Here is a 27,898-nt window from a genome sequence, read left to right as displayed (position 1 = left end):
TGGGAAAGGGGAGGGTTGCGGGTGGGAGGGACGTTATGGGGGGGAAACCATTGTAATCCATAGTCTGTACTTTGGAAATTTATATTCATTAAATAAAAGTTTGAAAGCAAAAAAAAAAAAAAAAAAAGAAAAAAAAAGAAATGTAAACTGACTCTAATTCTGTTCTATTTTGTGGAATATTGCTTTAAACTTGCTCCTCCTACATGTCATTGCTTCACCTCTGGATAGGTACTTGGGACGTTTCCTGCTTGTGTTTCATGTAATCTGTGAAGGCAGAAGAGAGAACGAGCATTTGTTTGATTAGAGTAACAAGTTATGGATCTCAAACATCACTATCTGGAACTAAATGATGGTCATTTCATTCCCATTCTGGGATTTGGCACCTATGCACCCAAAGAGGTAAAAATAGTGTCTTGGATTTGAGAGTTTATAAGGAAATAGACTGAGAGCATGTGGAAGGTGAAGTAGCTTGTCACACATATGCTCCTGTGTGACTCTCGGGTCTCAGTTGGTTGGTAGTTTCACCAGGCCAGAGGTAGCCCATGTTGAGTCCAAGGTGAGAAGCAATTTAGTCAGATTTCATTTTGCATTGTGGAGTATTCATATGGACACCCACAACTACTGTGGAGACTGGCTTATTCTTTGGTTTCAGTCTATGCCTTAATTTAGCAGAAGAGATGAAACTCAGGAGTAAAGAATACCATAAGTTCACTTGCTTGGAGGTTGAGTGCAAATGGATTAATCTTGCTGTTTATAATATGTAAATTATATATAATCTTTATATAATCTAAGAAATATTTCCTCTTTCCTAGTATATTTTATCCAGAAAAATATTATAAAAGTTACTGGCAATCTAGTGTGGGAAAAATTGTAGGAAACTATTGTACTGTGGGGTAGTTTTGATCACCATACAGTAAATACTGGGCCTGGGCACAAAAACTGAAACTCATAGCATTAAATCCCTCTATAATTGGCACTAATTAATTTATGAATTCAGATCCCTTGTGACCTAAACACTTAGTCACTCTTGTGCATCTGTAATTACATTTCTACCAGATGCTTTTTGGAAAACACTTTCCAACCATAGCATGAATCACTAATTTTTAAATGTTATTCTAATTTTGGCTTTCCCAAAAGAAGAACCACAATTTTCTGGACTGACATCAACTTTATGGGATCTCTTACAGCTTTTTTTTGTGTGTAAAACTATATCCTTTGAGTATATTTCTTTACTCCTAGTGTTCAGTTCTGTTATTCTGTTAGAGAGAATGACTATCTAAAAAAGAGTTAACTTAATTGACTACTATTCATAGATGTATTTATTTTAAAATTTCACCTGGTTGGATTTTGGGAACTTGAAATTCTCACTGCTTTCTAACTGATTAATGATGATGACTATATATTTACTAGCTGTATCAACAGTTGAGTTTGTGTCTGCCTACTTTCCTTTGGAACTGGAATTTTTGAATATAATAGAAAAGGATGTTATGAAACCAATCTCAGATAAAAAGTTTAGAAATTGAATCTCTAAACAGATTTTTTTTTTTTGACAGGCAGAGTGGACAGTGAGAGAGAGAGAGACAGAGAGAAAGGTCTTCCTTTTGCCGTTGGTTCACCCTCCAATGGCCGCCGGGGCCAGCGCGCTGCGGCTGGCGCACCGCACTGATCCGATGGCAGGAGCCAGGAGCCAGGTGCTTTTCCTGGTCTCCCATGCAAGTGCAGGGCCCAAGCACTTGGGCCATCCTCCACTGCACTCCCGGGCCACACAGAGAGCTGGCCTGGAAGAGGGGCAACCGGGACAGAATCCGGCGCCCCGACCGGGATTAGAACCTGGTGTGCCGGTGCCGCTAGGCAGAGGATTAGCCTAGTGAGCCCCGGCGCCGGCAACAGATTTTCTTATAGATAATACTTCATATTTATCATCAAAATTCAATGTTGTGGGCTGGCATTGTGGTACAGTGGATTAACCCACTGCTTGTCACATTATCATCCCATATCAGAATGCTGAATTGAGTCTTGGCTACTCTTCTTGTGATCCAGCTTCTAGCTGATGTGATTTGGAATGCAGTGGATGATACCTCAAGTGTTTATGCTTTGGCCTGGCTCAGACCTGGCTGCTGTGGCCATTTGGAGAGTGAACCAGAGGATGGTAGATCTCTCTCTCTCTCTCTCTCTCTCTCTCTCTCTCATTCTCTCTCTTACTCTGCCTTTCAAATAAATAAATAAATAAATATATCTTTTAAAAAGTATTCAATGTTAGGGGAATTTAATATGTTCTACATAGCTTTACTGGGAGAGAAGTCATTGCATTTTGCATTGGAAGTGTTCTCTGTTCTTTGCATGTTCCTTTCTCTTGTATTAATTTTACTTTGTAACTGCACTTTACAAATAATAGCCAAGATTGAAACTGTTTTCTTAGTCCTGTGAGTCCTTTCAACGAATCACTGAACATGGAATATTTAAGGAATTCTGATGCCAGGGGTCAGCCAGTAATTGCTTGGGACTGAAGGGATTCCGAGGATGCCCAACCTTTATTTGCAACTAGAAAAGACCCATGAAAACTTGGATGGACTTATCAACACACATTCATATCTTTCCCAAGACATGAGGAAAAGCTGCTTTTTGTGAAGGTTATTATTTCTGTACGAACTGCCTCTTAATTATGTTAATCTTTATATACTACTTTAGGTTCCTAAGAGTATGGCTAGAGAAGCCACTAAATTAGCAATAGAAGCTGGCTTTCGTCATATTGACTCTGCATATTTGTACCAGAATGAAAAGGAGATTGGACTGGCCATCCAAAGTAAGATTGCAGATGGTACTGTGAAGAGGGAAGATATATTTTATACTTCAAAGGTACTGTGTATATGGTATGTTTGTGTGCATACTTTTAATTTGACTGTATGGAGATGACAATTATATGATTTGATCAGTAGGTGTGGTGAATTGTGCTTACTAGTACAACTTTTATTGACACATGTTAATGGTTTTATCATCATTGGGCCATATAAATTTATGATTAATATAAAGTTATTTACTCTTCTGCATCTCAGATTATAATAGTATGATCTACTATGGACCATAAAATCAGTCAAAATTGTGATTGGATTATGGCTTTCCTTATCTCTCAGCTGATTTTCTTTTCTTTTTTTTAAGCCATTTAATTTTTTTAAAGATTTTTTTTATTTGAAAGATAGACTTACAGAGAGAGGTAGATCCAGAGAGAAAGAGAGAGGTCTTTCATGCACTGGTTCACTCCTGAAATGACTGCAACTGCCAGAGATGAGCTGATCCGAAGCCAGTAGTCAGGAGCTTCTTTTGGGTCTCCTATGTGGGCACAGGGGCCAAGGACTTGGGCCATCTTCTACTGCTTTACCAGGCCATATCAGAGAACTGAGTCAGAAGTGGAGCAGCCAGGACTCTAACCAGTGCCCATATGGGATGCTGGTGCTGCAGGCTGGGGATTTACCCCACTGTGTCAAGGTGCCAGCCTCCAAGCTGATTTTCTAAAACTTCTTAACATTGTGAATTCCAATTTTCAATTTGGACAATAAGAGAAAATAGGAACCAGTTTTATGGTGCAGTATGTTAAGCTGCGCCTGCAACACTGGCATCACTTATGAGAGTGCTGGCTCAAGTCTTGGTTGTTCCACTGCTGATTCAGCTTCCTGATCATTTGTTGGGAAAGGCACAAATGAAGGATCAAGTAAATGTGTTTCTGTCACCCATGTAGGAGACCAGGATGGAGTTCCTGGCTCCTAGCTTTGGCCTGGCCCAAACAAGCTATTGTGGTCATTTAGGGAAAGAGAACATCTTATTGTCCTTGCCTGTCACTCTGCCTTTCAAATATTTAGAAGAAGAGAAATTAATATAGGAAAGTCCTTTAGGCATTTAATAAGACATGGCTAATGCATCTTGAATAGTGTGAAGCACATAGTAACACCTTCTAAATATTTTCTTTCAGTTATGTAAATAAAAGACATACTAATTCTTCCCTTTTGAATTGATGAGAGGATTAGACTAAGCTTATGGACTATTCTGTAAACTAAAATATAACTCTGTTAATAGTCATTATTACTATTGATAGAAAATTTTATGTTTTAAGTCATTTCCTTACCATTTCAGTAGATATACTAATTTATATCCATCATATAAAAACGTTTACAGTAGTTATCCTTATACATAGTTTTGCTCTTGGTGATTTCAATTATCCCTGGTATAGAAGAAGAAGAAAAGTCAGTAGAACAATAAGATACTGAGAGAGAGATATCACATCCAAATAAGTTTTATTAGAATATATTATTATGGGGCTGGCACCGTGACTCACTTGGTTAATCCTCCGCCTGCGGCACCAGCATCCCATATGGGCGCCCGGTTCTAGTCCCAGTTGCTCCTCTTCCAGTCCAGCTCTCTGCTGTGGCCCGGGAGGGTAGTGGAGGATGGCCCAAGTGCTTGGGCCCCTGCACCAGAATGGGAGACCAGGAGGAAGCACCTGGCACCTGGCTTCAGATCGGCGCAGCGTAGTGGCCATTTGGGGAGTGAACCAATGGAAGGAAGACCTTTCTCTCTGTCTCTCTCTCTTACCGTCTATAACTCTGCCTGTCAAATAAATTAAAAAAAATATAATTGTTTTATTTTCGATTCTTATTTGTGCCTAGTTTAAATTTTACTTTATCTAAAGCATGTATGTATGGTTCAAAACTGTAGTACATAGGCATTCAGTGTGTTTTTAAGTGTCCAGTGGGGATTTTGGAACATATCTCCCATGGATAACGGGGTACTTTTGTAAGTGGGTAGGTTATTTGAAAGGAAACACAAGAAGAGGAGTGTTTTTTTTTTCCACAGGCAGAGTTAGACATTGAGAGAGAGAGAGAGAGAGAGAGAGAGAGAGAGAAAGGTCTTCCTTCCTTTGGTTCACCCCCCAAATGGCCACTACGGTTGGCATGCTGCAGAGATCCAAAGCCAGGAGCCATGTGCTTCCTCCTGGTCTCCCATGTGGGTGCAGGGCCCAAGCACTTGAGCCGTTGAAGAGGAGTGTTTTTTATAACTTGTATTACTCATGGTCAATTACTAGAAAAATGTCTCTCTGCTAGGTGATACAAATCAACAAGGCTGACTATTTATTCCAAATTCTATTCTTTAACTTCTTCAGCTTTGGTGTACTTTCCATCTACCAGAGATGGTCCAACCGACCTTGGAAAGGTGCCTGAAAGAAGTACAGTTGGACTATGTTGACCTATATCTTATTCATTTCCCAACACCTTTGAAGGTATGCAATTTGTATGCTCCAAATAGTTCAGTCGTAATGTCAGCATGACCCTCCTTCACATGGACAGTTGAATTAAAATTTGTTTTTTGGAGTATGGAGAGATTACTGCCCAGGAGCAGAATCCTAAAGAGTAATTCTTGATTCCATTTATTTAGCAATTTTGAATTCTTTATTCCCTACTCTATGACTTCAAGAAAGTTTGCAATAACCTTGAAGTCTTTGTGTCAAAAATTTGAGAAAATAATAGCCTTGACACATACTGGTTATGGCTCCGTAGTCTCTTAGGCATGTTCACAGACAAAGAGCTGTGTGAAGCTGTGAACAACAAACCAGCACACAGGGTGCACAGAGGGGCTCCATCATCTCTCGTCATTTTAAGCTGAAAATTTTGATGGTTCTCAGTCTATGTGTGTCTGTAACTAGCAGCCTTAAGGGACTCAAGAAACCTTGTTTCTCCTGTTGATTATCCTCATGATAGAGTTATGTAGATGGCACTTAGTCGTTAGTAACTGATGTCTGACATAAAGCTAAAGAAAAACCTCAAGTTAATTTACACTAAAGGGCTTAGTGCATTGTGTAATTTGAAAGCCTTAAGAATTTGAAATAGCCTTTAAAAATATTTCTTTTTATCTGTTCATTACTTCTGCATCACAAGTTTGATTTGATTTTTTTCACATATTTTATCATGTATGGAAAATATTTACCCCACAGGCAGTTTGAGGTTCATGTTCTGTAATTCTTGAGACTTTTTCTGGCTTTCTAACATCCAAATTTATCTTGAAAAGGGCTTTGATTGACTTCATGTTGTTCACTTGTATGTTCTTGTACTACCTCCTATATGCTGAGGGGGATAAGAAACTTTGCTTGCCTGGGTCATGACTACAATTGATTACTGCTGGATATCAAGACTGTGTAATTATTGCTTTTTACAATGAAAAAGTTTCATTTGTCTGGAGGAAACTATGGTTTAGGGACAGACAAAGTAATATCTGAAGCCATCAAATTAAAGGAAGGTTATTTTCTTTTTTTAAGATTTATTTTTTTTATTTTAAAGTCAGAGTTACACAGAGAGAAGGGAGGCAGAGAGTGAGAGAGAGAGAGAGAGGTCTTATTTTCAAAAAGACATATTACAACTCCATATGCAAAATATTTTACAAATATCAGTAGCTAGCATGTTGTAGTACCTGCCTCAGGAAAGTTCAATATCTAGATCCTAGATGTACCTGGTAGTGTGATTAACTGTGAATGCATGAACTCAATCTCATCATTAAAGTGACTATTTTGAATCCAGCCAGGAGAGGAGACTATACCACGTGATGAACATGGAAACCTGTTATATGACACAGTGGATATTTGTGACACCTGGGAGGTGAGTGCTTGGGGAAGACAACACAGAAGAGAAAGCCTGGGGAAACAGAATCGTGTAACATGTGCACCTGTAAGAGTGGGTAATGCTCTGCTGGATTTATGACAAAGGCTATTTTGTTGTGGCAGTGGAGAGGAATGCATTTCTGCTGTGTATCAGAGAGAAAAAGGAAAATCAGAAGCAATAGGGGAAGCTGTGTGCCTCCATTAGGAATAATTATGCTTTTTTTCATAAACAGATCCAGGACATCTTTTTCCATCATTATCATCTTTATAAATATAACTAGGTTTTTTTTTTTCAGGACAATCATTGCCACTGAACTTCATTGTCATTCCTGACAATGCTCCTTTTAACAGTCTATTTTAAATTTTTGCTGATCTATAGCCATCTACACAAATTATTCTTACCTGGCTTCTCCCCAGGCTATGGAGAAGTGCAAGGATGCAGGACTGGCCAAGTCCATCGGGGTGTCCAATTTCAACCGCAGGCAGTTGGAGATGATTCTGAACAAGCCAGGGCTCAAGTACAAGCCTGTCTGCAACCAGGTGAGCATTTTCAGTCTCCTTTCCTATTGATTTTCTTTTCTTTTTTTTAAAGATTTATTTTATTTATTTGAAAGTCAGAGTTACAGAGAGTAGAGACAGAGAGATCTTCCATCCACTGGTTCACTCCCCAGATGGCTGCAATGGTCGGTGCTGCGGCAATCTGAAGCCAGGAGCCAGGAGCTTCTTCCAGGTTTCCCACGTGGGTGCAGGGGCCCAAGGACTTGGGCCATCTTCTACTGCTATCCCAGGCCACAGCAGAAAGCTGGATCAAACGAGGAGCAGCCAGGACTAGAACCGGTGCCCATATGGGATGCTGGCGCTTCAGGCCAGGGCTTTCACCCTCTGTGCCAAAGCGCCGGCCTCTCCTACTGCTTTTCATTCCATCCTTTCTGTACTACAGTCAGATGTCCATTTGTCCTCTTCTTCTATTTGTCTTATCTTTGAGGGACTGCTGATTCTGAGAACAGAACCTCTATGCAGGATGGAATGAAGGGTTCTTATTCTATCTGTGTTGGTAAAATGTTAGGGAAATGGAGAGAGACCTTAGTGCTGAATTTTGTTTAAAAATCTGGAGAGGTAAGTATGATCAACAAAAACTGTAGTCATTTATAAAACTTCAGGAAAAGTTAGAAATACCCCTGAGGTATGATGAATGATCAAAATCTAAATGGATGAAGGTCATATGAAGGGAACTGTGTATAGGAAAGACTAGATGGTACATAACCATAAAGAGAAAACAGGAGAAACACAGGGTATGTGTGGTGCCCAGATGGATGTGTCTTTCATCTTAGTATCTATTTCCACATGTATTTTATTTAAAAAGATTTATTTAGTTATTTGAAATCAGAGTTACACAGAGAGAGGAGGGGGGAGAGAGAGAGAGAGAGAGAGAGAGAGAGAAAGAGAGAGGTCCTCCATCAGATGGTTCACTCTCCTATTGACTGCAACAGCTGGAGCTGTGCTGATCCGAAGCCAGGAGCCAGGAGTTTCTTCTGGGTCTCCCGCGTGGGTGCAGGGGCCCAAGGACTTGGACCATCTTCTACTGCTTTCCCAGGCCATAGCAGAGAGCTAGATTGGAAGTGGAGAAGCCAGGTCTCGAACAGGTGTCCACATGGGATGCCGGCACTTCAGGCCAAGGTGTTAACCCGCTGTGCCACAGCACTGGCCCCTTTTCACATATCTTGATCAGAGGAAAGATAGAGGAAAATTTAACTGCAGATGCTGAGAGTCATACCGTTCAGAGGTAGGAAGCTATTTACTGATAGAGGTAGTAATAGTAAATGAAATCTAAACTCAGAAAATCTTAGGAAAACTTGAGATAACTCCGTGTCTGATAGCACACAAGTCTGCACCTTCTCTACGTTTTTTGCCATCAAATCAACTGTTTAAACACACCTATTCTGTGGCTGGTTCCGTACTGTAACTTACCTTCAAACAAGTTGGAATCATAGAGTAAGAATCCTCATTTTGAGAATATAGCTTACAAAATTCAAGAATTTGTTATAAAATTATGCAGTACCATGATTTTTTTCTTTCTTTTTTCTTTTTTTGACAGGCAGAGTTAGAGAGTGAGATAGAGAGAGACAGAGAGAAAGGCCTTCCTTTTTCTGTTGGTTCACCCCCCAAGTGGCTGCTATGGCTGGTGCATTGTGGCCGGCTGGTGAGCTCTTCCGATCCGAAGCCAGGGCCAGGTGCTTCTCCTGGTCTCCCATGCGGGTGCAGGTCCCAACGACCTGGGCCATCCTCCACTGCACTCCCTGGGCCATAGCAGAGAGCTGGACTGGAAGAGGAGCAACCAGGACAGAATCCGGCGCCCCGACCGGGACTAGAACTCTGGGTGCCGGCGCTGCAGGCAGAGGATTAGCCTAGTGAGCCACGTGCTGGCCCAGTACCATGATTTTTAAACATACATCCTGAAATGAATATAGTTTTACTATTGATTTTAGCACATTTATTGTGACAATTTTGAAACATTTAGAACATTTGGAAGAATCATAGTGAAAACCCGATTTTCCACTTCTCCAAAATTTTGACATTTTGCTGTGTTAACAAATGTAGGTTAATGTATGCATATATATGTGTAAACTTGTGTGATATTGTGCTGACCCTTTTCAAGGAAAGTTGAAGACAAGACTATTTGTCACTATTGATCTTAGAAAGCATCTCTTTTGAATGAATATATAATCCCATATTCAATCTAAGGATGAGCACAGTTGTTTGCTCAGGTCAATATATATCTAGTTCTTATTCATACTCCCTATAGTTCTCATATTTCCTGTTGTTTTCTAAAAATGTCTTGAGTACACAAATTTCCTAATCAGAGTACAATTATGGATCACCCATAGTTTTTTATTTTTATATCTGTACAACTCTTTTAACCTAGAATTATTAACAATCTTTTCTTCCCCATTGTACACAGAGTCTGTCAAATATTGTGTACTTCTCAGATTGCTATATTCCAATGGTAGATAATGTGTTTCTCTATTCCAACTATCTATCAATTGGAAGTTGGGATGTTAAGGCTTTATTATTTTAAAGTTAAACTTTGCCAACAAGAAAATGTCTTTAGTATGCTGCCTCTCAAATTGTATTCTAATTGGAAATGAGTAATATTGTCCCATTGTTAGTGATATTGGTTATTACTACTTGGCTAGGCTAGTGATAGCCTGATATGTTTTCTGTAAACACATCTTCTACCCAATATCAATTACTAGTAATTTGTTGAGTGATAATTTTCAGGAAAAGAAGCTACATTCCATAGTAATTTTCATGTTGTTTTGTAGCTATTAATAATTTTTGTCAATTAGTTATTCCACTGGAATTTGTAAATAGATATTTTCATTTGTAATGGTTATTTTTACTAATCAAACCTGAACATTTATAGTAAAAAGAAAATCAGACTTCAAATACAGATAAATTATAATTATTCTTGTGAAGCTGGGTAAACCTTAATATTTTGAGAACATTCTTAGAAAGGACCTACTATAAGGATTACTATTAGCAGGGACAAATATTCTTTCTCTGCCTCTATCTTTTTGTTTAATCATTGCTATCAACTCACAAATTTTTATTTACTATAGTTATTAGAATTAATTTTATTCATTATTCCTTTTTTAACATTTTTATTTATTTATTTATTTATTTATGTATTTATTTTTTGAAAGGTAGAGTTACAGACAATGAGAGGAAGAGACAGAGAGAGAGGTCTTCTCTCTGCTGGTTCTCTCCCCAAATGGCTGCAATGGCCAGAGCTACACTGATCTGAATCCAGGAGTCAGGTGTTTCTTCCTGGTCTCCCACGTGGGTGCAGAGGCCCAAACACTTGGGCCATCTTCTACTGCTTTCCCAGGCCATTGCAGAGAGCTGGATTGGCAGGGGATCAGCCAGGACCAGAACCTGGACGCCCACATAGGATGCCTGCACCACAGGCGGAGGATTAACCTACTGAGCCAGGGTGCCAGCCCCCATTATTCCTTTTGTTGCAGAGATCTATCTGGTAGTCAGCAATGAGCTTTCTGCAAAACAGGTTCTTTTGTCATTCTGACTTGCCCTCATGAGCCTTTGACAAAATGCTTGCTTTTTGACAAAATTTGAAATGCAAAGCTCATAGACTTCATTCTTCATCCAAGATCTAATCATATCTCCATATAGTTGAAAATGGTATTTAGCAAAATCAATCCCATCTATAGGATTGCATCTTGTTATTTTTTATTTTTATTTTTAGACCTTTCAGAAGACAGATTTTAAATTTATTATTTTTATATTTTGTTATTTGATGTTGACATTTTCAGTTTAAATTTCAAGCTATGCAACTTTTTAAAATTCAGCTCTTTTACTTTTCACATTTGTCTTTCATATTGACACTAGTATTCCTGTAATCTGATTTTTTCTATCTTGTCCAACTACAGGTGGAATGTCATCCTTATCTCAACCAGAGCAAAATGTTGAATTTCTGCAAATCAAATAATATAGCTCTTGTGGCCTATTTTGCTTTGGGAGCCCAACGAGATACATGGTAAAGAGGACTAATACAAGCTTCCCTAAAGCTCCATTATTCACACCATACTTGGGTTACTGGAGTTAATTTTCCTTAGTTCAGGGAAAGGAAAAAAATTGCATGATACATATGCTGCTAGTCCAGGACCACATTTGAGAAGTTGGACACTGTATTCTGTGTTCAAAGCCTCCTAACACAGTGAATACTCAGCTTCATGAGTCTGGCATTCTGGTTTTCCTTCCAGGATGGATCAGAGTGCTCCAGTTCTTCTGGAAGATCCAGTTCTTTGTGCCTTGGCAAAAAAGTATAAGCGATCTCCAGCCCAGATTGCCCTTCGCTACCAGCTACAGCGTGGAGTTGTTGTCTTGGCCAAGAGTTTCAACGAGAAGCGAATCAAAGAGAACATTCAGGTGATGAGAGGGGCTGTGGGCATCAGGGCTCCTGCAGTCTCCTAAACGTGTGCTTCTTTGCAGGTTCTCGGCTATCTTTCTTTAAGTTGATATCCCTATTGTTTCTTTTGCCTGTAAGATTTGTGTCTGTCTATTTGTAAGCATTTTCTCTACTCCACAGCTGGAAAGCTACCATGGCTGGATAGAATTAGGATGGGAGAGAAAACAGACATTTGGATTTCAGCATTAAATTGGCTCTGCAGCCCTGTGGAAGCTACATCTCCTTACGTCATTTTCTGAAATGGGGCAGTTGGATTGGATGATTTTCTGCCTGTAAATACCTATGGTTTTACTTTGGATTTCTTTAAATACTCATATAGTTGAATGTCTATATATTTATTCAGTTCACTCTTCTATTTTGTAAAATGCCTATTCAGATATTTTTCCTTTTTTATCTGAGATTGTCCACCTTTTTATGTATTTATTTATTTGAGAGGTAGAGTTACAGACAATGAGAGGGAGATACATGGAGAAAGGTCTTCCTTCTGTTGGTTCACTCTCCAAATGGCTACAATGGCCGGAGCTGCGCCGATCTGAAGCCAGGAGCCAGGTGCCTCTTCCAGGTCTCCCATTCAGGTGCAGAGGCCCAAGGACTTGAGCCATCTTCTACTGCTTTCCCAGACCATAGCAGAGAGCTGGATTGGAAGAGGAGCAGCCGGGACTAGAACTGGTGTCTATATGGGATGCTGGCGCCACAGGTGGAGGATTAACCTACAGTGCCACGATGCCGGCCTCTGTCTATTTTTTAAAAAGATTTATTTATTTATTTATAAGGCAGAGGGAGAATCAGAAAGGGAAAAAATGGGCAGAGAGAGAGAGAGAGAGAGAGAGAGAAAGAGAGAGAGAGAGAGAGAGATATCTTCCATCACTGCAATGCTTCCAAATAGCTGCAATGGCCTAGTCTCTGCCAGGCTTAAGTCAGGAGCCAGGAACTACATACAGATCTCACACGTAGGTGATAGGGACTCAAGTATTTGGGCCATTTTCAGCTGCCTCTGCAGGTTTGTTAATAGGAAGCTTGATTGGAAGTGAAGCAACTGGGACTCAAATTGCACTCTGATAATGGGAAGTGGTTGTCACAGGTGGTAGTATAACATGCTTGTCCACAAAACTTGCCTCTTGTGTTTGTCTTTTTATTTGTGTATCGGATACCATTATGGAATCATTACTCATAGCTGTGTATCAAATCATCCACAACACTGAGGTTTAATGACAAGATGATTTATTAAGTTTATAATTGACAATTGCCTAGTACTCAGCTGGATTTTTTTTTTTGTTGCTTTTCTGTCATGTACTTGCAGTCAATGTTTATGCATGCAGGATAATGAGGCAGTTCAACTCCAAGATATTGATTGATCTGTTGTCTCAGGTACCTCAGCTTTGCTCCATGTAGATTTTTATTCTGTAGCCAGTACTTCAGGCTTTACCTCATAATGTGACACAACCTCACATCATAGAGAATACTTGCAAAGCATTCTCATATATAGATTCAGAACTAACATACTACTGCTTCTGCCAAATTCTATCAGCCAATGCAAGTTGTGGACTGAAACAGACTTAACAGACATGGAAACAGATGTAATCTCTTATTGCAGTGAAGTTCCAATTCACATAACAAAGAGTGTAGAGACAGGGAGAAGTGAAATGTTGATAGGCATTTTGATAATCAATCTACCACATGTTTATATTCTGAATATATAACCTTTTTAAATTCATAAATATTTACTAAAATATGGCTCCCAAATTGTAAGCTATTCTTTCTTCCTCTTTATGGCATATTTTCATGAATAATAGTCCCTACACTCAAAGCCATTACATTTTCATGCCTTTTGTTTGTGGTTGATGAATATCATGTCTTTTCCTATATTGAAAACAAGTAACCTACTGCATTATCTAATAAAACTATTAGTCTTGCCTTCCAAATTTGGTTTTTATTTCAACCAAGAGTCTCTATTAGTCTATGAGATAGGAATTCAATGTAAATATGTGAATTTATATTTTTAAATGGACAACAAAACATCTAGTTATTAAGTACACTTCTGGCCTTTTTACTTTCTTCAAGTGAATTATTTACCTTTCCATACTGTCTTAATTATGTTCAAAATGAGAGTTCATGTCTAGAATGATAAGATTTTCCTAACTCCTCTTATTTTTATTGTTAAATATTTTTATCAAAAGATAGAGAAAGAGAGAGAGAGAAAAAGAGAGTGAGAAATCCCCCATTCACTTGTTCACTCCCTAAATGCACAACATCTGGGCTGGGCCAGGCTGAGTTCAGGAGTCAGAAGCACAATGCACATCTCCCACATGAGTTGTAGGATTTGCCTACTTGAGTCATTATCTGCTTTTTCCTCACATGTGCCATTAGCAAGAAGCTGGAAAAGGGTGCAGTACTAGGATTTGAACGCAGGCTAATTTCCACCTCTGTAACTCCTCCTAGATAAAAATGTCATGGTTACTGTTGACTATTCTGTTGTATAAAATTTGGAATCATCTTACAAATTCCATAAAAGAGTAAGTTTATTTTAAGGTTTATTTGTTTATTTGAAAGGCAAAGTTACAGAGAGGCAGAGAGAGAGAGAGAGAGAGAGAGAGAGAGAGAGAGAGGTTTTCCAACCTCTGGTTCATTCCTTAAATGGCCACAACAGCCAGAGCGGGGCTGATCCGCAACCAGGAGCCTGGAGCGTCTTCTGAGTCTTGCACATGGATGCAGGGGCCCAGGGACTTGGGCCATCATCCATTTCTTTCCCAGGCACATTAGCAGGGAGCTGGATTGAAAGTGAAGAATCTGGAACAAAAACCAATGCCTGTATGGAATGCCAGCACTGAAGGCAGTGACTTTACTCATTAGGCCATAGTGCCAGCCCCTAGAGTAAGTTTTTAAGTGTTTGAGATTGCACCAAAACTCACAGCAAATTTGTAGAGAACTTTTTTTTAAAGAATTATTTATTTATTTAGAAAGTCAGAGTTACATAGAGAGAAAGGGAGAAGTAGAGAGAGAGAGAGATTCCCATATACTGGTTCACTCCCCAGGTGGCCACAATGGCCAACGCTGGGCAGGCTGAAGCCAGAAGCCAGGATTCAGGAGCCTCTTTCTGGTCTCCCACACGGGTGTCACAGGCCCAGACACTTGGGCTATCTTCCACTACTTTTCCCAGCTGGATTGGGAGTGGAGTTGCTGAGACATGAACCAACACCCATATAGGATGCCAGCATTGCAGGTAGCAGTTTTTTTTTTTTTTTTCCAAAAAACCTTTCATTTAAGGAATACAAACTTCATATATTTCATAATTACAACTTAAGGAACATAGTGATTCTTCCCACTGTACCTCCCTCCCACCCACTCTCCCACCTCTCTTCCTTTTCCCTCTCCTATTTCCATTCTTATTTTTTACTAAGATCTATTTTCAGTTAACTTTATGCACATGATTAAATCAATGTTAAGTAAAGAGTTCAACAAATAGCATAAAAAATATTTCTCAACAGATGAGACAAGGGCTGTTCAAAGTCTTTGCTTCTCAAAGTGTCAATTTCATGACTATAGATTGCATTTTAGGTTCTTTACAAGTTATCACAGGCCAGGGAGAACATATGTTATTTGTCCTTTGGGAAAGGCAGCAGTTTTCTGTGCTACGCTGCAATACCACCTCTGAGAACTGACTTTTTTTTTTTTAAGATTTTTCATTTATTTATGTGAGAGGTAGAGCTGCAGACAGTGAGAGGGAAAGACAGAGAGAAAGGTCTTCTGTTCACTGGTTCACTCCCCAAATGGCCGCAACAGCTAGAGCTGCACTGATCCAAAGCCAGGAACCAGGAGCTTCTTCCCAGTCTCCCACATGGGTGCAAGGGCCCAAGGACTTGGGCCATCTTCCCCTGCTTTCCCAGGCCATAGCAGAGATCTGGTTGGGAAGAGGAGCAGCCGGGACTAGAACTGGTGCCCATATGGGATGCTAGCGCTGCAGGTGAAGGATTAACCTACTGCGCCATAGCACCGGCCCCTGACTTCTTGATAATATTAGGATTTCTTTTTGCCTTTTTTTAAAAAATATTTATTTATTTTGAAAGTCGTGCTTACAGAGAGCGAGGGAGAGACAGAGGAAGAAATCTTCCATCCACTGTTTCACTTGCCAGATGGCCACAATGGCCGGGGCTGGCCAGCCCCAAGCCAGGACTCAGAAGTCTCATCTGGCTCTGCCCCGAGTGTGGCAAGGAACCAAACACTTGGGCCATCTTTGCTGCTTTTCTCAGTATGTTAACAGGGAGCTGGATCCAAATGGAGCATCTAGGGCCTGAACTGGTACCCATGTGGGATGCTGGTGTTACAGGCAGTGATTTTACCTCCTCCTCCACAACGTCAGCCCTTAATATTGGGATTTCTAACCCCTGATCATAAAATGATTTTCCAATTATTTAGATGGTGTTTTAACATATTTCGATAAACTTATTTTCCATATTTATTCATAGAAAATGATAATTTTGTTAATCTCTGATAACTTTTCCTTTTTGTTCTGAGAATGTAAAACTATATAGACAGGTCCAAAGAATAATTTGCTGATATGTTTTACTTAGATTCATCAAATGTTCAATTTTTTTCAACTTTTATTTAATAAATATAAATTTCCATAGTACAACTTTTGAATTATAGCAGCTTTTTCCCCCATAACCTCCCTCCCACCTGCAACCACCCCATCTCCCTCTCCCTCTCCCATCCCATTCTTCATCAAGTGTTAAGTTTCTCAATTCTCCCTCCCTCATTATTATGGACTTGTGGTCAGTTTGGCATAGTGTATTTATTACCGATTAGTGATAATCTCTTGATGTCTAATGTGTCCCTAATATAAGCAGTAAAAGCTTCAAGCAAGTTCCTGTTTCTTCCTTAACATGACATGATTGGTGTTTTGACAATTTCTATTTTAAATTAAGTTGATACATACGTCATATTAGTTGTTCAATGTTGGAATATGAAAATCTAACTATGTCCATTCAAGTTGTTAAATTACACATTTCAAAAATTTGTCTCTGGATTCTTCTGAATTCTCTAAGTACATGAGGCTATCATGTTTGAATATTGTCACCTATGTTCTTCTCAAGCTTCTTTTGAGGTCTCCTTTATTATTATTTTTCACCTCATTTTCACTAACAACTTAAGTGCTTTGCTTGATGTCTTTAATAACTTCTGGAAATTTTTCAGAGATTTTGAATATTGCCTCTGTATCACTCAGTGTGTTTCACTTGAAATTTCTAGAATGATAAATATTAATTCTAAACATAATAGAAAATTTCTACTTCTATAATAGGTTTTTGATTTCCAGTTGACTTCAGAGGACATGAAAACCATAGATGGCCTAAACAGAAATTTGCGATACAATGCTGGTTCTTAGTAAGTAACTTAGTGCACACGTTATCTTACTTTATTTTCTAAAAAGGAGAATGGAAAGGGTATTAAAAGTTACTTCTATGTCAGAAAGACAGGGGCTATTTTGAGTCAAGAATGAGGCAGGTGCTTTCTGGATTTGTCCCAGATTCTCTCCAGAGCTCTGCTCTCTGTTATAGCAAGTTGATGAGTAGCCTAGGGTCTATGTGGGTTTCTACATATTTGCCTCAGGATTTCTCACTCTGTGAGAAATATCTTTCTAGGCAATATCATTACAAAATCTATACTTTTATGTGGCTCTTTCATAGCTACGAATAACTAGTTGTTATATAACTGTATGTATTGCCAATGTAGCTTAATTAAAGGCTTCTAAAAGGGAGTTTGCATTCTCTTCTTCTCCCAAATTTGTGAATTGTTTATCAAGTTAAAGTTATCTTCATCAATCCTGAGTTCCATACCATAAATTCCATATGAGATCATGCATTAGATCTCATAAATTTAATATATTTAATGTTTAATTTCAAATTTCTCCCTTCTTTTTCCCTGTTTCATTGTTCAGGACATAAATAAAATTCTTGCCTATAGAAAGGCTGACCTTCATAAGGTTAACATATCTTTTGTTTTTGATGTTTGGAAATATGGAAAACTCAACTGAAAGGATGAAGTTTTAGAGGAGAAAGATTTAAAAGCAAGGACAGAATTTGAAGAAAGGCTCCATTGCTGGAGATAATTACAGTGAACCAAAAGATCTTTATTCTTTCTTCATGCTCTGCTTCTAAGATTATAGAATATGAGAAAGGGCATATAAATGAGAGTAAACAAAGCATATATATTCTTCTGCCTGTGGGAATTTGAATTCACAATAGACATAAATCTGAAAATATGATGATGTATGCAAAGAGATTAGCAAAATTCATACTTGTATGTGCTCAAAATTGGTAGAGATGATGTTTTCATTGTTAATATTTTTATTAGTATAGAGAAAATGAATAATAAAATCAGGACAAAATGCAAAGATAGAGAATGTGGTAAGTAATGAGTAATTCTTACTATCAAATATATTAACAATAAGTATTTTTATAATTTTATATTTTATTTATGGCTTAAGTTTATAGATCTTCATATTATGTAGTTAACATGGTCATGGGACTCTGTCTTATAAACGTTATTCTTCTTGTTTCTGAAAATAACACTGCATGGTGAGTGTGATGGATAGTACATAAAGAAATGATGAAGTAAGCAGGAAGTGAAATTGCTAGTCATAACCTGTATACTTTTTTTTTTTTTTGACAGGCAGAGTGGATAGTGAGAGAGACAGACAGAGAGAAAGGTCTTCCTTTGCCGTTGGTTCACCCTCCAATGGCCACCACAGCTGGTGCGCTGTGGCTGGCGTACCGCACTGATCCTAAGGAAGGAGCCAGGTGCTTCTCCTGGTCTCCCATGGGGTTCAGGGCCCAAGCACTTGGGCCATCCTCCACTGCCTTCCCAGGCCACAGCAGAGAGCTGGCCTGGAAGAGGGGCAACCAGGACGGAATCTGGAGCCCCGACCGGGACTAGAACCCAGTGTGCCGGCGCCGCTAGGTGGAGGATTAGCCTATTGAGCCGCGGCGCCGGCGTAACCTGTATACTTTTTCATACTTTTCACTATTGGTGAATATCTGAATGACATTGTTCTATACCAGGAAGAATCAGTTTCTGTTTATATTGAGAATTTGAAGTAAAATAGAATGGAATATTGCTTTGTTTTGCTGACAAATGTAGGTAAGGGAAAGGAACATTCAAGTTTTACATTGTCCTCCATATTAAGTTCCAGAAAGGGAGTTTAATTTAATGATTTTAGTAAACATTTATTATAAAGTCGTGTTCACGGAAGTAAGGAAGGCAGATTGTATAATAAGGAAATTAAAAAAAAAAACTTTCATTTTAATGGCAGTTCCATAGAAATCATTTCTTCCCTACATGTGGCATCATTAGCTCATATTATTCATTTTATTTTTCCTTTTAGTTTTGATGGACACCCAAACCATCCATTTTCTGATGAATATTAACCTGGAAGTGTTCATCCTGACTTTGACCAGGAGCTCTTCGGTGTGAATCATAACATGGGAGATGTCTCAGATGCTGGTGATTGGACAAATCCAGTTAATCTATGCTGCCTAGCAACTCAAATTCATATATTCATAGGCAAGAAGAAAAACCACTAAATTTTAGTCACTCTCTGAAATATAAAATAATATTGTTTTCTGTAAAGAATCTTACCTAGTGTTGACTCTGATAATTGTGTTTCTTTCTTACTCATCAGGGACAAACTCAATTTTCCCAGAAGTTTGGGAGAAAGGGGAAGGAGATAATAACAGCCATTTGATGGCATTTCTGGGTTGGGAGTAGGTATAGGTGTCAGCCGGTAGGGAAGTAGCAGTAAGCAGACATTTTTTTAGTCAGTTTCTCTAGTCCTTTGAGGAATTTGAAAACTCATTGCATAGAGCCTGAGAGGTGAGACAATGTTGCAGGGATGGCCAACAGTCCGTTTTCTCCCACATCTCAAGAATCAGAGCTTCAGAAACCTTGGGAATTAGGTATCCTTATGGGAGGGTTGGCAGAAGAAGTTGGGAGGGAACTATCCTGGAAGGATGGTCAAGAGTCAAATATGGAGGAGGTACAGGAGGATGGAGTTGAGTACCTCTATCCTTAGGAAATGTTGGGAACTGCTCTTTGGACAATTATGTCCTGCATATAAAGGGAGTTTTCCAAATACCTGATCTAAATGTCAGAGTTGAAGGTTGCACCTACTTCATTTATGTGTTTCCAGGAAATAGTAGAGATCTTAGATTGTAGTAGGGCAGCATACTAATGTGATTTGGATTATTATAATGAAATATCAGAAATGAGATAACTTCATAAAGGAGAGAGGTTTATTTAGCTCACAGTTCTAGAAGTTCAAATGCCAGATATTCAATTTTAGTTTACAATTGATCATAATGATAGGTCTAAGAATCAAAGAGATCACATAAACAAAACTAGTGTCTGCTAATAATATCTGATAGAATCAAGGAGAGAACGATCCAACATGGGAAGCGGGATACACAGCAGACTCATAGAATAGCAGATACCCTAAACAGCACTCTGGCCTCAGAATCAGTCCTTAAGGCATTTGGACCTGGCTGAAGAGCCCATGAGAATATTTTAGGCATGGAAAGCCAAGACACTCTGGCAAAAAAAAAAAAATGACCTAAATGAAAGATCTCTGCAAGTGAGATCCCAGTGGAAAGAATGGGCCATCAAAGAAAGAGGTAACTTTCTCTGAAGGCAGGAGAGAACTTTCACTTTGACTATGACCTTGTCTAAATATGATCAGAGTCGGTGAACTCAAAAGGCTTCCATAGCGTTGGCAACTCATGACAAGAGCCTAGGGTGATTACGGACGCCATAAACAAGAGTGTCAATTTGCTAAGTCAACAACAGGAGTCACTGTGTACTTACTTCTCATGTAGGATCTCTGTCCTTAATGTGTTGTTCAATGTGAATTAATGCTATAACGAGTACTCAAACAGTATTTTTCACTTTGTGTTTCGGTGTGGGTGCAAACTGTTGAAATCTTTACTTAATTTAAACTAAATTGATCTTCTGTGTATAAAGATAATTGAAAATGAATCTTGATGTGAATGGAAGGGGAGAGGGAGTGGGAGATGGGAGAGATGCAGGTGAAGGGAGGTTTTTTTGGGGGGGAAGCCATTGTAATCCATAAACTGTACTTCAGAAATTTATATTTATTAAATAAAAGTTAATAAAAAACCAAATACCAGATATTGTGATGGCCTTCTTGTTATATCACAAGGTAAGAGATAGAGAATAATCATGTAAATTTGGTTTCTTTTTCTTACACAGCCATGAATATTCAATAATTGGGGCTCTGTCTTAATTATTTTTGTTAATCCAAATCACCTACCAAGGCCTCATCTCTAAACACCATACTTGGATTAAATTTCCATCCTCATATTACTTCACAATGGTGATTAAATTTTAACATATCAACCTTTGGGAAACTAAAACTCTGTCCACACCATAGCAGGTAGGAAACCAAAGAAACAATGGATTAATAAAGTTTATCTTAATATCAACTCCAGATTTATCAAATTTTGTTGTGTTTAAAAATGAATTTGGCACTGTGGCATAACGGTAAAGTTACTGACTGCAGTGCTGGCATCCCATATGGGCTCTGGTTCGAGTTCTGGCTGCTCTGCTTCCAATCCAGCTCTTTGCTATGGCCTGGGATAGCAGTAGAGGATGGCCCAAATCCTGAGACCTCTGCACTTGTGTGGGAGACCTGGAAGAAGCTCCTGGATCCTGGCTTTGGATCGTCACAGCTCTGGCTGTTGGGGCCAATTGGGGAGTGAACCAACAGATGGAAGACCTGTCTCTCTCTCTGTCTCTCCTTCTCTCTCTGTGTAACTCTGAGTTTCAAATAAATAAATAAATCTTTAAAAAAATGAATTCGAATTTTTTAAATCTGATAATACCTTCAAGTGTCTCAAACACAAAACCAGGCAGCACAAGAAGACCCTAAATCCATTAAATATTTGTGTTAATAATAAAATTGTTAGCAAAACATTGAATCAGTCAATTTTTCCAATATCTTTTCAAAGCAGAATATTGGAATAGGAATTTGGCCTGTTGATTTAGACACAGTTTAAATCCTTGTATCCCTTATCAGTATGATTCCTTTGAGTTAGATTCTTGGCTCTGGCTCCTGATTTTGGCTTCCTGGAAATGCAGAGCTTAGGAGGCAACAGGTGATGACTCAGTGGTTGGATCCCTCCACCATGTGTTGCAGACCCAGATTGAGTTCTCAGCTCCTTGCTTCAGTATAGTTGAGTTGTGGCCACTGCAGATACTCAGGAAGTGAACCACCAACAGGAGCCCTATCTGGCTATCAGTCTGTCCAACTGGCTCTTTAATTTAAAAAAGTGTATTTAAAATAGCAGTAGATTTTCAAAAAAAAAAGAATCAATATCATCAAAATGTCCATTCTCCCAAAAGCAATTTATAGATTCAATGCAATACCAATCAAAATACCGAAGACATTCTTCTCAGATCTGGAAAAAAGGATGCTAAAATTCATATGGAGACATGGGAGACCTCGAATAGCTAAAGCAATCCTGTACAACAAAAACAAAGCTGGAGGCATCACAATACCAGATTTCAGGACACACTACAGGGCAGTTGTTATCAAAACAGCATGGTACTGGTACAGAAACAGATGGATAGACCAATGGAACAGAACAGAAACACCAGAAATCAACCCAAACATCTACAGCCAACTTATATTTGATCAAGGATCTAAAGCCAATCCCTGGAGTATGGACAGTCTATTCAATAAATGGTGCTGGGAAAACTGGATTTCCACATGCAGAATCATGAAGTAAGACCCCTACCTTTCACCTTACACAAAAATCCACTCAACATGGATTAAAGACTTAAATCTACGACCTGACACCATCAAATTATTAGAGAGCATTGGAGAATGCCTTGAGGGCTGATTCTGAGGCCAGAGTGCTATTTAGTACATCTGCCATTCTATGAGTCTGTGTATCCCACTTCTCATGATGGATCGTTCTCTCCCTTTTTGATTCTATCAACTAGTATTAGCAGAAACTAGTCTTGTTTGTGTGATCCCTTTGACGCTTAGACCTATCAGTGTGATCAATTGTGAACAGAAATTGATCACTTGGACAAGTGAGATGGCATTGGTACATGCCACCTTGATGGGACTGTATTGGAATCCACTGGCTCGTTTCTAACTCCACCATTTGGGGCAAGCCCGATTGAGCATGTCCCAAATTGTACATCTCCTCCCTCTCTTATTCCCACTCTTATATTTAACAGGGATCACTTTTCAGTTAAAATTTAAACACCTAAGAATAATTGTGTGTTAATCACAGAGTTCAACCAATAGTACTAGAACAAAACAAAGAGAAAATACTAAAATGGATAAAGTACTACATTGTACATCAACCATCAGGACAAGAGCTGATAAAGTCACTGTTTATCATAGTGTCCATTTCACTTCAACAGATTTCCCCTTGGGTGCTCAGTTAGTTGTCACCGATCAGGGAGAACATATGATATTTGTCCCTTTGGGACTGGCTTAATTCACTCAGCATAATGTTTTAAAGATTCCTCCATCTTGTTGCAAATGACTGGATTTCATTGTTTTTGACTGTTGTATAGTATTCTATAGAGTACATATCCCATAATTTCTTTATCCAGTCTACTGTTGATGGGCATTTGGGTTGGTTCCAGGTCTTAGCTATTGTGAATTGAGCTGCAATAAACATTAAGGTGCAGACAGCTTGTTTGTTTGCCAATTTCATTTCCTTTGGGTAAATTCCAAGGAGTGGGATGGCTGGGTTGAATGGTAGGGTTATCTTCAGGTTTCTGAGGAATCTCCAGAATGACTTCCATAGTGGCTTAACCAGTTTGCATTCCCACCAACAGTGTGTTAGTGTCCCTTTTTCCCCACATCCTCTCCAGCATCTGTTGTTGGTACATTTCTGAGTGTGAGCCATTCTAACCGGGGTGAGGTGAAACCTCATTGTGGTTTTGATTTGCATTTCCCTGATTGCTAGTGATCTTGAAGATTTTTTCATGTGCCTGTTGGCCATTTGGATTTCCTCTTTTGAAAAATGTCTATCGAGGCCCTTGGCCCATCTCTTAAGTGGGTTGTTTGTTTTGACGTTGTGGAGTTTCTTGATTTCTTTGTAGATTCTGGTTATCAACCCTTTATCTGTTGCGTAGTTTACAAATATTTTTTCCCATTCTGTTGGTTGCCTCTTCACTCTCCTGACTGTTTCTTTTGCAGCACAGAAACTTCTCAATTTAATGCAATCCCAAATGTTTATTTTGGCTTTGACTGCCTGTGCTTCCGGGGTATTTTCCAAGAAGTCTTTACCGGTACCTATATCTTGCAGGGTTTCTCCAATGCTCTCTAATAATTTGATGGTGTCGGGTCCTAGATTTAAGTCTTTAATCCATGTTGAGTGAATTTTTGTGTAAGGTGAAAGGTAGGGGTCTTGCTTCATGATTCTGCACGTGGAAATCAAATTTTCCCAGCACCATTTATTGAATAGACTGTCCTTACTCCAGGGATTGGTTTTGGATCCTTGATCAAATATGAGTTGTCTGGAGATGTTTGGGTTGATTTCTAGATTTTCAAAACTTAATAACCTTAAAAACATTTTTAAACTAGGATGTAGAGTTATTTTTAGGAATACAATTTTAATGTTATTCAGCTAATCACAAGGAAGAAAATTTTCATTTCAGATTACTCTCTTCAAAAGTTGAGACAGTATTATAGGCTGCTAAGCAAAGAACTTGAAGACTGATAGCTGTTTAGGTATATTATACAATATTTAAACCTACAATTGTTTTTGTTCTTTTTTAAAAGATTTATTGATTTATTTAAAACTTAGAGTTACACACACACACACAGAGAGAGAGAGAGAGGAGAGAAAGAGAAAGAGAGAGAGAGAGAGAGAGAGAGGGAGAGAGAGAGATAGGTCTTCCATTGGCTGGTTCACTCCCCAGTTGGCCGCAATGGCCATAGCTGGGCCAATCCAAAGCCAGGATCCAGGAGCTTCTTCCAGGTCTCCCACATGGGTACAGGGGCCCAAAGACTTGGGCCATGTTCCACTGCTTTCCTAGGCCATAGCAGAGAGATAAGAAGTGGAGCAGCCAGGGCTCAAACTGGTGCCCATATGAGATGCTGGCACTGCAGGTGGCAGCTTTACCTGCTATGCCACATCACAAGCCCCTATTTTCATTCTTGTGACTACAGTTATCCCATTGAAGAGGGTTTATCAAGCTATGCCATTCAGCAGAGACTTATTTTGTTACCATACCAAAACGGCTAATGCTCTGGATGTGTATTTAGTTTGCATTTCTGGAGGTTCAATCGTAATACAGAAAACCAAATGCAGTTCAGGTGATTCTCTCTCTCTCTCTCTCTCTCTCTCTCTCTCTCATATATATATATATATATATATATATAATCTATCTATCATCTATCTATCACCCATTTAACATTTATCATCCATCTATCTAGATATATTAGTGGCTTAAAGAAACAAATTCATTTTAACCTTTTAAAAATGTATCATTTTAATGTTATTTGAATGAGAGAAAATGAGGGAGAGTGAGCGTGTGAGAGAGACATCTTTAATCTGCTGATTCACTGCCTAAGTGTCTGCCACACTGAAGGTTGGGACACAGAAGCCAGGAGCCAGGAGCCCCACCCAGGCCTTCCACATTTATGGCAGGAGTCCAAGCAGCTGGAGCATTCTCTTCTGTTCCCTTAGTGCATTTGCAGGAGGCTGTAAGGAAGGTGAAGTAGCCAGCTTGAAATGGCACTTGGAGTCACAGGTAGGGCCTTCACTCATTGTGCCACAATGCTGGACCTCCCAAATAGTGTCATAACCATTGTGCCAAATTCCTCAAAAATTTATTTTCTTACAGTTCTGGAAGGCAGAAGCCTTAAATGAGACTAACTGAACTAAAATCAAGATTTTAGCAGAGTTAGGTCTTTCTGGAGGATCCAGGGGGAGAGTATATACCTTGTTTATTCCAGCTCCTAGGGACAGCAGGTCCACTCCAATGTCTGCTTCTATCATCACATAATCTTTGCATTCCAATCCCCTTGATTCCCTTTTATAAGGATTTTTCTGGTTACATTAAATCCACCAGAGTGTTTTCTCCAGGATAATTTCATCTGAAGATTCTTAATTTAGTAACATCTGCAGATTGTTTTTAGTATGTAGAAGTCTGGGGATTAGACATTGCTGGTGAGCATTCTTCTATCTGCCATAAGATGTGTTTTTTTTTTATTTTTGTGCTGTACTTGACAATTGTAAAAGGTGAAAGATTTATATGCTCTGAAGAGAAAACAGAGTATTGTGCTTGACAATTGTATGTAGTGTGCATCAATGACTCAAAATGTAGAAATCAAAAGTAGAAAAACATTATAGCTTAATGTGAAGTGGCATGTAAACTTTAATGTGGCTCATTATTAAGCTTGAGCTTCATATCCAGACAGTTATTTTTTTACCTTTTCTTTTCTTTATACCAAATTAGAAAATTCCAAGGTATTGACAGCTGGGTCAGAGACTTCTGTATATTGGGTTGAATGGATGTTCATACACTAAAAACTCTTTTCTTTCATTCAGTGTTGCCCTAGACAGTAAGATGATAAAATATCTACTTAAATTTTACAAAGTTGAATGTTTCACCTTAGAGGAATGGTTTTTACTGGGGCAATAACACAGAGGGATGTGCTTTGAAAATGTGTGGGGTAATTTTGTTTGTTAACAATGGTTGACTGGAGTCTCCTGACATTTAGTGAGCAGAATCCAAGAATGTTGCACATCCTTCAATGCATATGATGTTCCTGCAAAGAAGAATTTTCTTCCCTCTTATACAATTTTCAAATATCCTCATATACATTCATGCATATGAAAAATCTATTTGTAATTATTTGAGTCTATACCTGACCCTGTTTCACATGTAAACTCAAAGTGCATTTTTCAATTTTTCTAAAATTTATTTAGTAATATGTGATACTTTCACAAATTTGTCATTCTAGCATAGGGACCATGTTTGCCTACTTTGTAAATTTCCAATTTTAGCATATTGCTACAGAAGCAACATGACTCAAAGCACTTTTTGCGCAATCATGGAATTTTACAGGAACAGCTCTGTGTAAATTCAAAGGTATGTGTGTTGTTTTGTTTGGAATTGTACCAAGCATGGCTTAATACTTTCGAAAATCATACCACTTATGTCAATGCCTTTTGTGGACTCTTCTGGATACCTTCCATTTGCCAGCTTATACTCCACTGTTCTCTAGTTGTTTTGTGTTCCTGGAATAACCTATTTCCATAGTTTTCCTTGCCTTCCAGTTTCTGGGTGGGTCCATTAATGGAAAGAATGGGCAGATTTGTAATGTGGAAGGACACAGACGTATACCACTTGAAATGACCATCAGGAGCTGGGGTGAATGGGCACAGCAGTAATCTACTAGAATATGATAATTCCATATAACCTGGGTCCAGTCTGTTTTGAAAGGCACAAGTAAACAACATAAATAAGTGGTTCAGATTTCAGTGCTACTTGCTCTCCTGATTTGCTTCTCATTTAACCTACATATATAACTCCCTGGAAAATTCCATATGATTTCACATCGAAGAGTGTAATTCTGAATTATTCCTGTGTAGTTTTTACCCTTTATGGAATTTTTATATCATTTCTGTGTTTCCTTTGTTCAGGGAAAACTGCAGTGGAAGAGGCATCACTGTTCATCTTTGTGAACCTCAAAGAATTTTCTACACTAGCGAATATGTCTGTGCCTCGACTGTGAGCTTCTCAGCCTCCAGAACTGTGAGAAGTAAATTTCTGTTGTTTATAAAAAGAAGAAGGAACTGTGCCTGAATGTGGCCTCCGTGGCAGGAAGAGAAAACGGAGATGCTTTTGGACTCTGCCTGTTCTGCATTATTTGTTTTTTCTTATCAATCTGTACAGAGGTCAGTCCTTAGATCCACCAGAGTTCATGCCCTAAGGGTCATTTCCATAGATCATGAATGTTCCTGAAGAGGTGCAAAACACAGAGCTGGGTGGGGAGGGGATTTGTTGTTCAGAAGAAAGTATTAACCTTGATGGTTGTTTCGGTTAGGGTAGAATCAAGTGAAAAAAATCTATATTCAAATTAGCTTAAACCTCATGAAGTATTTACCACTGTGGTCTGAGTTACAAATAAACCTAGTTGAGAACAACAACAACAAAAAAAGAATTTCCTTTATTTAGAGCTGAAGATTACAATCCTGTATACACAGAAGTCAAGCAAACTTGAA

General features: G+C 38.8%; 1 protein-coding gene across 2 annotated transcripts; it reads left to right on the top strand.

Moving 5' to 3' along the window:
* The first annotated feature begins 242 nt into the window (after window positions 1–242).
* AKR1C1L (aldo-keto reductase family 1 member C1 homolog) lies at window positions 243–19,048 on the top strand. 2 transcript variants are annotated; one of them, NM_001297497.1, is given in 9 exon segments: window positions 316–399; window positions 2,689–2,856; window positions 5,153–5,269; window positions 6,561–6,638; window positions 7,058–7,180; window positions 11,089–11,195; window positions 11,422–11,587; window positions 16,924–17,006; window positions 19,006–19,048. In NM_001297497.1, coding segments are annotated over 9 exon segments (969 nt in total).
* The last annotated feature ends 8,850 nt before the right edge of the window (window positions 19,049–27,898 follow it).

This window comes from Oryctolagus cuniculus, chromosome 13 (genome assembly GCF_964237555.1).
Source record: "Oryctolagus cuniculus chromosome 13, mOryCun1.1, whole genome shotgun sequence".
Taxonomy (NCBI): domain Eukaryota; kingdom Metazoa; phylum Chordata; class Mammalia; order Lagomorpha; family Leporidae; genus Oryctolagus; species Oryctolagus cuniculus.
This window is presented reverse-complemented; position numbering and strand designations above follow the sequence as displayed.

Coding starts and splice junctions, on each gene's coding strand:
- AKR1C1L (XM_008248595.4), top strand. CDS start 316: ATGGATCTCAAACATCACTATCTGGAACTAAATGATGGTCATTTCATT. Junction 400..2,688: donor GCACCTATGCACCCAAAGAG/GTAAAAATAGTG, acceptor ATACTACTTTAG/GTTCCTAAGAGTATGGCTAG. Junction 5,270..6,560: donor ATTTCCCAACACCTTTGAAG/GTATGCAATTTG, acceptor TTTTGAATCCAG/CCAGGAGAGGAGACTATACC.